Raw genomic sequence first — 18,738 nt, forward strand, 5'->3', positions numbered from 1 at the left:
CTCCGCTGTTTAAAATATAACAGACAGACAGCTACCGTAAAAGACTAAATTCAAGAATCATATCCTGAAAATGTTTCAGCATAGCACACCCGTAGTTTGGAAAAATTTGGATAAGTCGAAATTTTAAACTTAATTTTTATTTCTCTTTCAAAGTGTATCAATTGCCGGGAACTCCGCTGTTTTAAATACTACATACACACAGCTATCATACAAGATCAAATTTAGGTATTATATCCTGAAAATGTTTCAGCATAGCACACCTGTTGTTTGGATAAATTTGGAGAAGACGATATTTTAAACTTAATTTTTATTTCTCTTTCAAAGTGTATCAATATCCGGGAACTCTGCTGTTTTAAATAGAAAAGACAAACAGCTACCGTACAAGACCAAATTCAAGTATTATATCCTGAAAATGTTTCAGCATAGCACACCTGTAGTTTGGAATAATTTGGATTAGTCGAAATTTCAAACTTGAATCTGTTATTTCTTTCAAAGTGAATTAATTGCCGAGAACTCCAGTTTTTTACATAGTACGAACATACAGCTATCATACAAGACCTAATTGAAGCCTAAATCTCCTGAAAATGTTTTAGCCTAGCACACCTGTAATGTGGCTAAAACAAAATTTCAAACTTAATTTTTATTTCTGTTTCAATGTGTATCAATTGCCGGGAACTCCGCTGTTTTGAATAGAACAGACACACAGCTATCGTACAAGACCAAATTTAAGTATTATATCCTAAACATGTTTCAGCATAGCACACATGTTTTTTGGAAAAATTTGGATAAGACGATATTTTAAACTTAATTTTTATTTCTCTTTCAAAGTTTATCAATTGCCGGGAACTCCGCTGTTTTAAATACTATATACACACAGCTATCGTACAAGACCAAATTCAAGTATTATATCCTGAAAATGCTTCAGCATAGCACACCTGTATTTTGGAATAATTTGGATAAGTCGAAATTTTAAACATATTTTTTATTTCTCTTTCAAAGTGTTTCAATTGCCGGGAACTCCGTTGTTTTAAATACTACATACACACAGCTATCGTACAAGATCAAATTTAGGTATTATATCATGAAAATGTTTCAGCATAGCACACCTGTAATTTGGAAAAATTTAGATAAGTCGAAATTTTAAACTTAATTTTTATTTCTCTTTCAAAGTGTATCAATATCCGGGAACTCCGCTGTTTTAAATACATAAGATACACAGCTATCGTACAAGATCAAATTTAGGTATTATATCCTGAAAATGTTTCAGCATAGCACACGCGTAGTTTGGAAAAATTTGGATTAGTCGAAATTTTAAACTTATTTTTTATTTCTCTTTCAAAGTGTAGCAATTGCCGGGAACCCCGCAGTTTTAAATACTACATACACACAGCTATCATACAAAATTAAATTTAGGTATTATATCCTGAAAATGTTTCAGCATAGCACACCTGTTCTTTGGATAAATTTGGAGAAGACGATATTTTAAACTTAATTTTTATTTCTCTTTCAAAGTTTATCAATTGCCGGGAACTCCGCTGTTTTAAATACTATATACACACATCTATCGTGCAAGACCAAATTCAAGTATTATATCCTGAAAATGCTTCAGCATAGCACACCTGTAATTTGGAATAATTTGGATTAGTCGAAATTTTAAACTTATTTTTTATATCTCTTTCAAAGTGTACCAATTGCCGGGAACTCCGCTGTTGTAAATACTACATACACACAGCTATCATACAAAATTAAATTTAGGTATTATATCCTGAAAATGTTTCAGCATAGCACACCTGTAATTTGGAAAAATTTAGATAAGTCGAAATTTTAAACTTAATTTTTATTTCTCTTTCAAAGTGTTTCAATATCCGGGAACTCCGCTGTTTTAAATACATAATACACATACACAATACACACACATACACACAGCAACATAACACATACACAATACATAATACACAGCTATCGTACAAGATCAAATTTAGGTATTATATCCTGAAAATGTTTCAGCATAGCACACCCGTAGTTTGGAAAAATTTGGATTAGTCGAAATTTTAAACTTATTTATTATTTCTCTTTCAAAGTGTACCTATTGCCGGGAACTCCGCTGTTTTAAATACTACATACATACAGCTATCATACAAAATTAAATTTAGGTATTATATCCTGAAAATGTTTCAGCATAGCACACCTGTTCTTTGGATAAATTTGGAGAAGACGATATTTTAAACTTAATTTTTATTTCTCTTTCAAAGTTTATCAATTGCCGGGAACTCCGCTGTTTTAAATACTATATACACACATCTATCGTGCAAGACCAAATTCAAGTATTATATCCTGAAAATGCTTCAGCATAGCACACCTGTAATTTGGAATAATTTGGATTAGTCGAAATTTTAAACTTATTTTTTATTTCTCTTTCAAAGTGTACCAATTGCCGGGAACTTCGCTGTTTTAAATACTACATACACACAGCTATCACACAAAATTAAATTTAGGTATTATATCCTGAAAATGTTTCAGCATAGCACACCTGTTGTTTGGATAAATTTGGAGAAGACGATATTTTAAACTTAATTTTTATTTCTCTTTCAAAGTGTATCAATATCCGGGAACTCCGCTGTTTTAAATAGAACAGACACACAGCTACCTTACAAGACTAAATTCAAGTATTATATCCTGAAAATGTTTCAGCATAGCACACCTTTACTTTGGAATAATTTGGATTAGTCGAAATTTCAAACTTAATTTTTATTTCTTTTTCAATGTATATCAATTGCCGGGAACTCCGCTGTTTAAAATATAACAGACAGACGGCTACCGTAAAAGACTAAATTCCAGAAACATATCCTGAAAATGTTTCAGCATAGCACACCCGTAGTTTGGAAAAATTTGGATAAGTCGAAATTTTAAACTTAATTTTTATTTCTCTTTCAATGTGTATCAATTGCCGGGAACTCCGCTGTTTTAAATACTACATACACACAGATATCATACAAGATCAAATTTAGGTATTATATCCTGAAAATGTTTCAGCATAGCACACCTGTTGTTTGGATAAATTTGGAGAAGACGATATTTTAAACTTAATTTTTATTTCTCTTTCAAAGTGTATCAATATCCAGGAACTCCGCTGTTTTGAATAGAACAGATACACAGCTACCGCACAAGACCAAATTCAAGTATTATATCCTGAAAATATTTCAGCATAGCACACCTGTAATTTGGAATAATTTGGATTAGTCGAAATTACAAACTTAAATCTGTTATTTCTTTCAAAGTGAATTAATTGCCGAGAACTCCAGTTTTTTACATACTACGAACATACAGCTATCATACAGGACCTAATTGAAGCCTAAATCTCCTGAAAATGTTTCAGAATAGCACACCTGTAATGTGGCTAAAACGAAATTTCAAACTTATTATTTATTACGCTTTTAAAGTGTATCAGTTGCCGGGAACTCCGACGTTTTAAATACAACAGACACACAGCTATCGTACAAGCCCAAATTCAACTATTATATCCTGAAAATGTTTCAGCATAGCACACCTGTAATTTGGAATAATTTAGATTAGTCGAAATTTCAAACTTAAATCTGTTATTTCTTTCAAAGTGAATTAATTGCCGAGAACTCCAGTTTTTTACATACTACGAACATACAGCAATCATACAAGACCTAATTGAAGCCTAAATCTCCTGAAAATGTTTCAGCATAGCACACCTGTATTGTGGCTAAAACGAAATTTCAAACTTAATTTTTATTTCTCTTTCAATGTGTATCAATTGCCGGGAACTCCGCTGTATTGAATAGAACAGACACACAGCTATCGTACAAGACCAAATTTAAGTATTATATCCTAAACATGTTTCAGCATAGCACACATGTTTTTTGGAAAAATTTGGATAAGACGATATTTTAAACTTAATTTTTATTTGTCTTTCAAAGTTTATCAATTGCCGGGAACTCCACTGTTTTAAATACTATATACACACAGCTATCGTGCAAGACCAAATTCAAGTATTATATCCGAAAATGCTTCGGCATAGCACTGCTGTAATTTGGAATAATTTGGATAAGTCGAAATTTTAAACTTATTTTTTATTTCTCTTTCAAAGTGTATCAATTGCCGGGAACTCCGTTGTTTTAAATACTACATACACACAGCTATCGTACAAGATCAAATTTATGTATTATATCCTGAAAATGTTTCAGCATAGCACACCTGTAATTTGGAAAAATTTAGATAAGTCGAAATTTTAAACTTAATTTTTATTTCTTTTTCAAAGTGTATCAATATCCGGGAACTCCGCTGTTTTAAATACATAAGATACACAGCTATCGTACAAGATCAAATTTAGGTATTATATCCTAAAAATGTTTCAGCATAGCACACCTGTACTTTGGAATAATTTAGATTAGTCGAAATTTTAAACTTAATTTTTATTTCTCTTTCAAAGTGTATCAATATCCGGGAACTCCGCTGTTTTAAATACATAAGATACACAGCTATCGTAAAAGATCAAATTTAGGTATTATATCCTGAAAATGTTTCAGCATAGCACACCTGTACTTTGGAATAATTTGGAGAAGACGATATTTTAAACTTAATTTTTATTTATCTTTCAAAGTGCATCAATATCCGGGAACTCCGCTGTTTTAAATAGAACAGACATACAGCTACCGTACAAGACCAAATTCAAGTATTATATCCTGAAAATGTTTCAGCATAGCACACCTGTACTTTGGAATAATTTGGATTAGTCGAAATTTCAAACTTAAATCTGTTATTTCTTTCAAAGTGAATTCATTGCCGAGAACTCCACTTTTTTACATACTACGAACATACAGCTATCAAACAAGACCTAATTGAAGCCTAAATCTCCTGAAAATGTTTCAGCATAGCACACCTGTAATGTGGCTAAAACGAAATTTCAAACTTAATTTTTATTTCTCTTTGAATGTGTATCAATTGCCGGGAACTCCACTGTTTTGAATAGAACAGATACACAGCTATCGTACAGGACCAAATTTAAGTATTATATCCTAAACATGTTTCAGCATAGCACACATGTTTTTTGGATAAATTTGGATAAGACGATATTTTAAACTTAATTTTTATTTCTCATTCAAAGTATATCAATTGTCGGGAACTCCGCTGTTTTAAATACTATATACACACAGCTATCGTGCAAGACCAAATTCAAGTATTATATCCTGAAAATGTTTCAGCATAGCACACCTGTAATTTGGAATAATTTGGATTAGTCGAAATTTTAAACTTAATTTTTAATTCTCTTTCAATGTGTATCAATTGCCGGGAACTCCGCTGTTTAAAATATAACAGACAGACGGCTACCGTAAAAGACTAAATTCAAGAATCATATCCTGAAAATGTTTCAGCATAGCACACCCGTAGTTTGGAAAAATTTGGATAAGTCGAAATTTTAAACTTAATTTATATTTCTCTTTCAAAGTGTATCAATTGCCGGGAACTGCGCTGTTTTAAATACTACAAACACACAGCTATCATACAAGATCATATTTAGGTATTATATCCTGAAAATGTTTCAGCATAGCACACCTGTTGTTTGGATAAATTTGGAGAAGACGATAATTTAAACTTAATTTTTATTTCTCTTTCAAAGTGTATCAATATCCGGGAACTCCGCTGTTTTAAATAGAACAGATACACAGCTACCGTACAAGACCAAATTCAAGTATTATATCCCGAAAATGTTTCAGCATAGCACACCTGTACTTTGGAATAATTTGGATTAGTCGAAATTACAAACTTAAATCTGTTATTTCTTTCAAAGTGAACTAATTGCCGAGAACTCCAGTTTTTTACATACTACGAACATACAGCAATCATACAAGATCTAATTGAAGCCTAAATCTCCTGAAAATGTTTCAGCATAGCACACCTGTATTGTGGCTAAAACGAAATTTCAAACTTAATTTTTATTTCTGTTTCAATGTGTATCAATTGCCGGGAACTCCGCTGTTTTGAATAGAACAGACACACAGCTATCGTACAAGACCAAATTTAAGTATTATATCCTAAACATGTTTCAGCATAGCACACATGTTTTTTGGAAAAATTTGGATAAGACGATATTTTAAACTTAATTTTTATTTCTCTTTCAAAGTTTATCAATTGCCGGGAACTCCGCTGTTTTAAATACTATATACACACAGCTATCGTACAAGACCAAATTCAAGTATTATATCCTGAAAATGCTTCAGCAGAGCACACCTGTATTTTGGAATAATTTGGATAAGTCGAAATTTTAAACATATTTTTTATTTCTCTTTCAAAGTGTATCAATTGCCGGGAACTCCGTTGTTTTAAATACTACATACACACAGCTATCGTACAAGATCAAATTTAGGTATTATATCCTGAAAATGTTTCAGCAAAGCACACCTGTAATTTGGAAAAATTTAGATAAGTCGAAATTTTAAACTTAATTTTTATTTCTCTTTCAAAGTGTATCAATATCCGGGAACTCCGCTGTTTTAAATACATAAGATAAACAGCTATTGTACAAGATCAAATTTTGGTATTATATCCTGAAAATATTTCAGCATAGCACACCCGTAGTTTGGAAAAATTTGGATTAGTCGAAATTTTAAACTTATTTTTTATTTCTCTTTCAAAGTGTACCAATTGCCGGGAACTCCACAGTTTTAAATACTACATACACACAGCTATCATACAAAATTAAATTTAGGTATTATATCCTGAAAATGTTTCAGCATAGCACACCTGTTCTTTGGATAAATTTGGAGAAGACGATATTTTAAACTTAATTTTTATTTCTCTTTCAAAGTTTATCAATTGCCGGGAACTCCGCTGTTTTAAATACTATATACACACATCTATCGTGCAAGACCAAATTCAAGTATTATATCCTGAAAATGCTTCAGCATAGCACACCTGTAATTTGGAATAATTTGGATTAGTCGAAATTTTAAACTTATTTTTTATATCTCTTTCAAAGTGTACCAATTGCCGGGAACTCCGCTGTTGTAAATACTACATACACACAGCTATCATACAAAATTAAATTTAGGTATTATATCCTGAAAATGTTTCAGCATAGCACACCTGTTGTTTGGATAAATTTGGAGAAGACGATATTTTAAACTTAATTTTTATTTCTCTTTCAAAGTTTATCAATTGCCGGGAACTCCGCTGTTTTAAATACTATATACACACAGCTATCGTACAAGACCAAAATCAAGTATTATATCCTGAAAATGCTTCAGCATAGCACACCTGTATTTTGGAATAATTTGGATAAGTCGAAATTTTAAACATATTTTTTATTTCTCTTTCAAAGTGTATCAATTGCCGGGAACTCCGTTGTTTTAAATACTACATACACACAGCTATCGTACAAGATCAAATTTAGGTATTATATCCTGAAAATGTTTCAGCAAAGCACACCTGTAATTTGGAAAAATTTAGATAAGTCGAAATTTTAAACTTAATTTTTATTTCTCTTTCAAAGTGTATCAATATCCGGGAACTCCGCTGTTTTAAATACATAAGATACACAGCTATCGTACAAGATCAAATTTAGGTATTATATCCTGAAAATGTTTCAGCATAGCACACCCGTAGTTTGGAAAAATTTGGATTAGTCGAAATTTTAAACTTATTTTTTATTTCTCTTTCAAAGTGTACCAATTGCCGGGAACTCCGCAGTTTTAAATACTACATACACACAGCTATCATACAAAATTAAATTTAGGTATTATATCCTGAAAATGTTTCAGCATAGCACACCTGCTCTTTGGATAAATTTGGAGAAGACGATATTTTAAACTTAATTTTTATTTCTCTTTCAAAGTTTATCAATTGCCGGGAACTCCGCTGTTTTAAATACTATACACACACATCTATCGTGCAAGACCAAATTCAAGTATTATATCCTGAAAATGCTTCAGCATAGCACACCTGTAATTTGGAATAATTTGGATTAGTCGAAATTTTAAACTTATTTTTTATATCTCTTTCAAAGTGTACCAATTGCCGGGAACTCCGCTGTTGTAAATACTACATACACACAGCTATCATAAAAAATTAAATTTAGGTATTATATCCTGAAAATGTTTCAGCATAGCACACCTGTTGTTTGGATAAATTTGGAGAAGACGATATTTTAAACTTAATTTTTATTTCTCTTTCAAAGTTTATCAATTGCCGGGAACTCCGCTGTTTTAAATACTATATACACACAGCTATCGTACAAGACCAAATTCAAGTATTATATCCTGAAAATGCTTCAGCATAGCACACCTGTATTTTGGAATAATTTGGATAAGTCGAAATTTTAAACATATTTTTTATTTCTCTTTCAAAGTGTATCAATTGCCGGGAACTCCGCTGTTTTAAATACATAAGATACACAGCTATCGTACAAGATCAAATTTAGGTATTATATCCTGAAAATGTTTCAGCATAGCACACCCGTAGTTTGGAAAAATTTGGATTAGTAGAAATTTTAAACTTATTTATTATTTCTCTTTCAAAGTGTACCAATTGCCGGGAACTCCGCTGTTTTAAATACTACATACACACAGCTATCATACAAAATTAAATTTAGGTATTATATCCTGAAAATGTTTCAGCATAGCACACCTGTTCTTTGGATAAATTTGGAGAAGACGATATTTTAAACTTAAATTTATTTCTCTTTCAAAGTTTATCAATTGCCGGGAACTCCGCTGTTTTAAATACTATATACACACATCTATCGTGCAAGACCAAATTCAAGTATTATATCCTGAAAATGCTTCAGCATAGCACACCTGTAATTTGGAATAATTTGGATTAGTCGAAATTTTAAACTTATTTTTTATTTCTATTTCAAAGTGTACCAATTGCCGGGAACTTCGCTGTTTTAAATACTACATACACACAGCTATAATACAAAATTAAATTTAGGTATTATATCCTGAAAATGTTTCAGCATAGCACACCTGTTGTTTGGATATATTTGGAGAAGACGATATTTTAAACTTAATTTTTATTTATCTTTCAAAGTGTATCAATATCCGGGAACTCCGCTGTTTTAAATAGAACAGACACACAGCTACCTTACAAGACTAAATTCAAGTATTATATCCTGAAAATGTTTCAGCATAGCACACCTTTACTTTGGAATAATTTGGATTAGTCGAAATTTCAAACTTAATTTTTATTTCTTTTTCAATGTATATCAATTGCCGGGAACTCCGCTGTTTAAAATATAACAGACAGACGGCTACCGTAAAAGACTAAATTCAAGAATCATATCCTGAAAATGTTTCAGCATAGCACACCCGTAGTTTGGAAAAATTTGGATAAGTCGAAATTTTAAACTTAATTTTTATTTCTCTTTCAAAGTCTATCAATTGCCGGGAACTCCGCTGTTTTAAATACTACATACACACAGATATCATACAAGATCAAATTTAGGTATTATATCCTGAAAATGTTTCAGCATAGCACACCTGTTGTTTGGATAAATTTGGAGAAGACGATATTTTAAACTTAATTTTTATTTCTCTTTCAAAGTGTATCAATATCCAGGAACTCCGCTGTTTTAAATAGAACAGATACACAGCTACCGCACAAGACCAAATTCAAGTATTATATCCTGAAAATATTTCAGCATAGCAGACCTGTACTTTGGAATAATTTGGATTAGTCGAAATTACAAACTTAAATCTGTTATTTCTTTCAAAGTGAATTAATTGCCGAGAACTCCAGTTTTTTACATACTACGAACTTACAGCTATCATACAAGACCTAATTGAAGCCTAAATCTCCTGAAAATGTTTCAGAATAGCACACCTGTAATGTGGCTAAAACGAAATTTCAATCTTAATATTTATTACGCTTTTAAAGTGTATCAGTTGCCGGGAACTCCGACGTTTTAAATACAACAGACACACAGCTATCGTATAAGACCAAATTCAACTATTATATCCTGAAAATGTTTCAGCATAGCACACCTGTAGTTTGGAATAATTTGGATTAGTCGAAATTTCAAACTTAAATCTGTTATTTCTTTCAAAGTGAATTAATTGCCGAGAACTCCAGTTTTTTACATACTACGAACATACAGCAATCATACAAGACCTAATTGAAGCCTAAATCTCCTGAAAATGTTTCAGCATAGCACACCTGTATTGTGGCTAAAACGAAATTTCAAACTTAATTTTTATTTCTCTTTCAATGTGTATCAATTGCCGGGAACTCCGCTGTATTGAATAGAACAGACACACAGCTATCGTACAAGACCAAATTTAAGTATTATATCCTAAACATGTTTCAGCATAGCACACATGTTTTTTGGAAAAATTTGGATAAGACGATATTTTAAACCTAATTTTTATTTCTCTTTCAAAGTTTATCAATTGCCGGGAACTCCACTGTTTTAAATACTATATACACACAGCTATCGTGCAAGACCAAATTCAAGTATTATATCCTGAAAATGCATCGGCATAGCACTGCTGTAATTTGGAATAATTTGGATAAGTCGAAATTTTAAACTTATTTTTTATTTCTCTTTCATAATGTATCAATTGCCGGGAACTCCGTTGTTTTAAATACATAAGATACACAGCTATCGTACAAGATCAAATTTAGGTATTATATCCTAAAAATATTTCAGCATAGCACACCTGTACTTTGGAATAATTTAGATTAGTCGAAATTTTAAACTTAATTTTTATTTCTCTTTCAAAGTGTATCAATATCCGGGAACTCCGCTGTTTTAAATACATAAGATACACAGCTATCGTAAAAGATCAAATTTAGGTATTATATCCTGAAAATGTTTCAGCATAGCACACCTGTACTTTGGAATAATTTGGAGAAGACGATATTTTAAACTTAATTTTTATTTCTCTTTCAAAGTGTATCAATATCCGGGAACTCCGCTGTTTTAAATACATAAGATACACAGCTATCGTAAAAGATCAAATTTAGGTATTATATCCTGAAAATGTTTCAGCATAGCACACCTGTACTTTGGAATAATTTGGAGAAGACGACATTTTAAACTTAATTTTTATTTCTCTTTCAAAGTGCATCAATATCCGGGAACTCCGCTGTTTTAAATAGAACAGACACACAGCTACCGTACAAGACCAATTTCAAGTATTATATCCTGAAAATGTTTCAGCATAGCACACCTGTACTTTGGAATAATTTGGATTAGTCGAAATTTCAAACTTAATTTTGTCATGTCTTTGAAAGTGAATCAATTGCCGAGAACTCCACTTTTTTACATATTACGAACATACAGCAATCAAACAAGACCTAATTGAAGCCTAAATATCCTGAAAATGTTTCAGCATAGCACACCTGTACTGTGGCTAAAACGAAATTTCAAACTTAATTTTTATTTCTCTTTCAATGTGTATCAATTGCCGGGAACTCCGCTGTTTAAAATATAACAGACAGATGGCTACCGTAAAAGACTAAATTCAAGAATCATATCCTGAAAATGTTTCAGCATAGCACACCCGTAGTTTGGAAAAATTTGGATAAGTCGAAATTTTAAACTTAATTTTTATTTCTCTTTCAAAGTGTATCAATATCCGGGAACTCCGCTGTTTTAAATAGAACAGACACACAACTACCGTACAAGACCAAATTCAAGTATTATATCCTGAAAATGTTTCAGCATAGCACACCTGTACTTTGGAATAATTTGGATTAGTCGAAATTACAAACTTAAATCTGTTATTTCTTTCAAAGTGAATTAATTTCCGAGAACTCCAGTTTTTTACATAGTACGAACATACAGCTATCATACAAGACCTAATTGAAGCCTAAATCTCATGAAAATGTTTCAGAATAGCACACCTGTAATGTGGCTAAAACGAAATTTCAAACTTAATTTTTATTTCTCTTTCAATGTGTATCAATTGCCGGGAACTCCGCTGTTTAAAATATAACAGACAGACAGCTATCGTACAAGACCAAATTCAACTATTATATCCTAAAAATGTTTCAGTATAGCACACCTGTAATTTGGAATAATTTGGATTAGTCGAAATTTCATACTTAATTTTGTAATTTCTTTCAAAGTGAATCAATTGCCGAGAACTCCACTTTTTTACATACTACGAACATACAGCTATCAAACAAGACCTAATTGAAGCCTAAATCTCCTGAAAATTTTTCAGCATAGCACACCTGTAATGTGGCTAAAACGAAAAATCAAACTTAATTTTTATTTCTCTTTCAATGTGTATCAATTGCCGGGAACTCCGCTGTTTAAAATATAACAGACAGACAGCTACCGTAAAAGACTAAATTCAAGAATAATATCCTGAAAATGTTTCAGCATAGCACACTTGTAGTTTGGAAAAATTTGGATAAGTCGAAATTTTAAACTTAATTTTTATTTCTCTTTCAAAGTGTATCAATTGCCGGGAACTCCGCTGTTTTAAATACTACATACACACAGCTATCATACAAAATTAAATTTAGGTATTATATCCTGAAAATGTTTCAGCATAGCACACCTGTTGTTTGGATAAATTTGGAGAAGACGATATTTTAAACTTAATTTTTATTTCTCTTTCAAAGTGTATCAATATCCGGGAACTCCGCTGTTTTAAATAGAACAGACACACAGCTACCTTACAAGATCAAATTCAAGTATTATATCCTGAAAATGTTTCAGCATAGCACACCTGTATTTTGGAATAATTTGGATTAGTCGAAATTTCAAACTTAAATCTGTTATTTCTTTCAAAGTGAATTAATTGCCGAGAACTCCAGTTTTTTACATACTACGAACATACAGCAATCATACAAGACCTAATTGAAGTTTAAATCTCCTGAAAATGTTTCAGCATAGCACACCTGTATTGTGGCTAAAACGAAATTTCAAACTTAATTTTTATTTCTCTTTCAATGTGTATCAATTGCCGGGAACTCCGCACTTTTGAATAGAACAGACACACAGCTATCGTACAAGACCAAATTTAAGTATTATATCCTAAACATGTTTCAGCATAGCACACATGTTTTTTGGAAAAATTTGGATAAGACGATATTTTAAACTTAATTTTTATTTCTCTTTCAAAGTTTATCAATTGCCGGGAACTCCGCTGTTTTAAATACTATATACACACAGCTATCGTGCAAGACTAAATTCAAGTATTATATCCTGAAAATGCTTCAGCATAGCACTGCTGTAATTTGGAATAATTTGGATAAGTCGAAATTTTAAACTTATTTTTTATTTCTCTTTCAAAGTGTATCAATTGCCGGGAACTCCGTTGTTTTAAATACTACATACACACATCTATCGTACAAGATCAAATTTATGTATTATAACCTGAATATGTTTCAGCATAGCACACCTGTAATTTGGAAAAATTTAGATAAGTCGAAATTTTAAACTTAATTTTTATTTATTTTTCAAAGTGTATCAATATCCGGGAACTCCGCTGTTTTAAATACATAAGATACACCGCTATCGTACAAGATCAAATTTAGGTATTATATCCTGAAAATGTTTCAGCATAGCACACCTGTCCTTTGGAATAATTTGGATTAGTCGAAATTTTAAACTTAATTTTTATTTCTCTTTCAAAGTGTATCAATATCCGGGAACTCCGCTGTTTTAAATACATAAAATACACAGCTATCGTAAAAGATCAAATTTAGGTATTATATCCTGAAAATGTTTCAGCATAGCACACCTGTACTTTGGAATAATTTGGAGAAGACGACATTTTAAACTTAATTTTTATTTCTCTTTCAAAGTGCATCAATATCCGGGAACTCCGCTGTTTTAAATAGAACAGACACACAGCTACCGTACAAGACCAATTTCAAGTATTATATCCTGAAAATGTTTCAGCATAGCACACCTGTACTTTGGAATAATTTGGATTAGTCGAAATTTCAAACTTAATTTTGTCATGTCTTTCAAAGTGAATCAATTGCCGAGAACTCCACTTTTTTACATACTACGAACATACAGCTATCAAACAAGACCTAATTGAAGCCTAAATATCCTGAAAATGTTTCAGCATAGCACACCTGTACTGTGGCTAAAACGAAATTTCAAACTTAATTTTTATTTCTCTTTCAATGTGTATCAATTGCCGGGAACTCCGCTGTTTAAAATATAACAGACAGACGGCTACCGTAAAAGACTAAATTCAAGAATCATATCCTGAAAATGTTTCAGCATAGCACACCCGTAGTTTGGAAAAATTTGGATAAGTCGAAATTTCAATCTAAATTTTTATTTCTCTTTCAAAGTGTATCAATTGTCGGGAACTCCGCTGTTTTTAATACTACAGACACACAGTTATCATACAAGAGCAAATTCAACCCTAAGTCTCCTGAAAATATTTTAGCAATTTATGTCTCTATATTGAAAAATGTCAAAATTTCAAAGAAAATGGTTTTCTACACTTTAACTGTTACACTAGGGCCAGGCACTCTTAAATTCTGTATACATTAAATACACAGCTATCATTTTAGATTAAAAATACGCTTAGAACTTTTAAAAATATTTTTGTATATAGAACGTGTAATATTTAAATTTGAATTTTATGAAAGTTATGTTTTTTGTTGCTTCCTCGCTTGATTTAAAACCGAGAACTCCTAAGTTCTGTAATCAATAGAGCAAGAGCTTTCGTTTGGAACCAAATATACGTCTGTGCGTTGTTAAATAATCTCAGCATAGCACGTGTGAACTTAGCATATCACATAATTACACAAATAGATAAAATTTGTAGTTAATGTTCTCAGAGATGCTTTTTTTGTGTCAGGAACTCTTTGTTACTACGTGTCGAGGCTAGGATATTTTTTTTATCCCATTAGTAACAAAATGATATGCTAGTGTGTGAACTTAGCATATCATTTTGTGAAATTCCATAGAATTGGTTTTTACGATAAAAACGCCAGAACTATTGCTAAAAAGTATCAGGAACTCTAGAACTATGGTGCATGCTAATAGAACTCCAAAAAAAACGTGATCTGCTGGACTTTGATATGCCAACTTCACAGACATTCATCTGTTTGGCTGTTTAAGGGACCTATGCCTTCATTTGATATGGCCATTTGAAGTTTTAAAAAGTTTGGAACTCGTTAAATAATGGAATTTGTATGCGACATTGCAGTCCCGAAATCGAGACTGCAATGTTTTTAACTTTTTAATTTTTTGAATGACCATAAACTACGCACTTCGCGACCTATTTTTTAACCGGCAACGTCGACTTTGCCGTCCATTTTTGAGAAATAGTACATTATTGTCGAGGATCGGAAGTAGCTACTTGCTGGCTGAGGATTCGTTTTAAACGGACGACCTTGGGAGTCCGTTTAATTGAATCCGAAGCCAGCAAGTAGCCTTCCAGCCGAGTCATATATAGTGCTTTTCTCAAAAATGGTGCAAGAAATAGAAATATTTTACAGAAGCAACGTTCTAATTTTCACAGAAAAAAGTAAAACCATTAAAAAGATTTGCTTGCCGCCTTTTAAAAAAAAGAAGTGTATTTTTCTGCTGAAAATACGTCAACCTATTTGAGACACCTAAATAGTCGCCGTACCAACATTAAGCCTTTAACAGACTATCGCACCGCACCGCGACCTTGGAGCGTCGCACCCATAAGTGACAGCGAGAAAGAGATATTTCTCGCTCGTTTCTCGCTCTCACTTATGAGTGCGACGCTCCAAGGTCGCGGTGCGGTGCGATAGTCTGTTACAGGCTTTATAATAATAAGTGCTGATCGTCTGTTTGACTGTTTACAGAAGCAACGTTCTAATTTTCACAGAAAAAAGTAAAATCATTAAAAAGATTTGCTTGCCGCCTTTTAAAAAAAAGAAGTGTATTTTTCTGCTGAAAATACGTCAACCTATTTGAGACACCTAAATAGTCGCCGTACCAACATTAAGCCTTTAACAGACTATCGCACCGCATCGCGACCTTGGAGCGTCGCACCCATAAGTGAGAGTGAGAAAGAGATATCTGTTTCTCGCTCTCACTTATGGGTGCGACGCTCCAAGGTCGCGGTGCGGTGCGATAGTCTGTTATAGGCTTTATAATAATAAGTACTGATCATCTGTTTGGCTGTTTAAGGGACCTATGCCTTCATTTGATATGGCCATTTAAAGTTTTAAACAGTTTGGAACTCGTTAAATAATGGAATTTGTATGCAACATTGCAGTCCCGAAATCGAGACTGCAATGTTTTTAACTTTTTAATTTTTTAAATGACCATAAACTACGCACTTCGTGACCTGTTTTTTAACCGGCAACGTTGACTTTGCCGTCCATTTTTGAGAAAAATACTATAAATAGGCAAAGGTGTCAATACCGTGGCGCTGAGGTCTGTGTAGTTGGCTTCCATCTCGGCGCGCGCGCGCACGGTGGCGCCAGCCAGCTGCGCCGACACGGCGTACATGGTGCTTGATGATTCAGTCTTCATGCGCACCGTCAGTGGCGAGCCTTCGCCTTTCGACACTACTTCTCTTTCACACTCTCATCTTCGCAGCAAGATAAATAAAGACAGCAATACTGGTACCGTGGCGCTGAGGTCGGTGTAGTTGGCTTCCATCTCGGCGCGCGCGCGCACGGTGGCGGTGACTGCGCCGACACGGCGTACATGGTGCTTGATGATTCAGTCTTCATGCGCACCGTCAGTGGCGAGCCTTCGCCTTTCGACACTACTTCTCTTTCATGCTCTCATCTTCGCAGCAAGATAAATAAAGACAGCAATACTGGTACCGTGGCGCTGAGGTCGGTGTAGTTGGCTTCCATCTCTGCGCGCGCGCGCACGGTGGCGGCGACTGCGCCAGCTAGCTGCGCCGACACGGCGTACATGGTGCTTGATGATTCAGTCTTCATGCGCACCGTCAGTGGCGAGCCTTCGCCTTTCGACACGACTTCTCTTTCATACTCTCATCTTCGCAGCAAGATAAATAGAGATAGCAACACACGTACCGTGGCGCTGAGGTCGGTGTAGTTGGCTTCCATCTCGGCGCGCGCGCGCACGGTGGCGGTGACGGCGCCAGCCAGCTGCGCCGACACGGCGTACAGCGTGCTTGATGTCTCAGTCTTCATGCGCACCGTCAGCGGCGACCCGCTGCCCTTGGGGACCAGGGTCAGCGCCATCTGACGAAACGTATAAGTAATCAGTACATAGACTAGGAATCCTCTAGACTGAGCATAGTAACGCTACCCCCTCTGCCACTTATACGGTTTTACTCCATCTTCGAGTCAATCCCGTGCCGTGGTTGGTCCGTGTCTTTGAACGGATCAATCACGGCACGGGATTCGCTCACCTCGTCCCGCACCCCCGTATTTTTGGCAGCATCGGTTTCATGAAATAATTGCTCTAAACTCAGTCTAGATCTAGAGGATTCCTAGTCTATGAATCAGTATAAGTGCCCTTGTGAGCTGCTTACTGAATAATCAGTCGCCATGGTGCTCAAGCATATCGTCAGATGACAACCAAAACTGCCTATCATGTGAATTCTTACATTTCTGCTTATTTACCTTCTAGTTAGTGAAGATAGTTCTATGAGCCTCAGTTTCTTTTGAAAATTGATATATTTGAAAATAATTATTTACGATACAAGTGCGGAAAAAAGGAAATTCGAAATGAGTGGCGATAAATTAAAACACGACCGAAGGGAGTACATATGGCACTTTAAACTTTCGACATACGCACGGAAAGTGCTCTTTTCCGCACTAGTTCGGGAAAGTATACAATTTAACATATTAAGATCATTTATGTAATTTTATAATTAAGTAGTAGTGTTTTTTTTATAATTTTAGGATAGTTTTTGCTCGTTATTATTTATTATTCTTGCTGTGCTCACTTATTTTGGGTGGCATTTCTATACAAAGCCTACCATTTATATTGTAATCATGTATTGAATGTCCTCTGTATAGTGTTTCTTATAAAAAAAAAGGAGCACCATATGTACTGTAAAAAGATTACCTCAAGTGGATCTCGGTTGAGGACTTGTCCAGAAATGCCGTATTCCGTGGTATCCGTGACGAACGACCCCGTGACGATGTCGTTCTCAACTTCACCTACTAGTTTCATGGTTCTGTAAAAAAAGAAAAATGTTTACCAACAGCTACTAATTGCTGGACCTTACGTGTTTTCGAATAAGGTTTTACGATTTGTCAGTGACCAGTGTAGAAAATAGTACATTAAGGGCCACTTGCGTCATCCCACTAATCCGGGGTTAAGCGGTTAAACCGATAACCCAGTGTCAAATTGTACTGGTAAACATGGTAGCTCCATGGAAACACGACAATTGTCACATAATTCCGACACAGAACTCATTTCCTGTCAAGAATTGCCGACAATTCTTTTAAATCTTGTGACAATTGTCAGAAACTTGGTAAGAGAAATATCCGTTTTTTTCCGATATAATAAAGTTTAATAATACACTGATGGTGGCAAACAGGAATACGGCCCGCCCGATGGTAAGCGGTAACCGTAGCCCATGGATGCCTGTGACGTCAGCAACAGTGATGTTTTACAATTGTCGCACCTGTCACCGTGGTGAAATTGGGGCCAGGTTTATCGGGTAACCCCGGGTTAGTGGAATGTCACGGGAGGTGTCACGTAGCTCTGCAGCTTACTATACTTGAGGCAAGCTGAAAATTTGTCTAATACTTCTCCTACCATACCCTAATTCAGAACTGAACAGAACCCCTGGCTGGGGGGTAGCGGGGATAAATGAG

The 18,738-nt window shown here is 34.1% G+C and overlaps 1 protein-coding gene across 1 annotated transcript in view; it reads right to left on the bottom strand.

The window, feature by feature from the left end:
- The window catches only part of LOC134661223 (uncharacterized), a 134,276-nt gene that overhangs the window by 68,762 nt on the left and 46,776 nt on the right, over nt 1–18,738 (bottom strand). The window contains exons 42-43 of the mRNA XM_063517200.1: nt 17,981–18,092; nt 16,978–17,148 (exon numbers count right to left, since the gene is read on the bottom strand). Coding sequence (XP_063373270.1) covers nt 16,978–17,148; nt 17,981–18,092 — 283 coding nt within the window. The remainder of the gene's footprint in view (nt 1–16,977; nt 17,149–17,980; nt 18,093–18,738) is intronic.

Source organism: Cydia amplana, chromosome 2, assembly GCF_948474715.1.
Source record: "Cydia amplana chromosome 2, ilCydAmpl1.1, whole genome shotgun sequence".
Classification (NCBI taxonomy): domain Eukaryota; kingdom Metazoa; phylum Arthropoda; class Insecta; order Lepidoptera; family Tortricidae; genus Cydia; species Cydia amplana.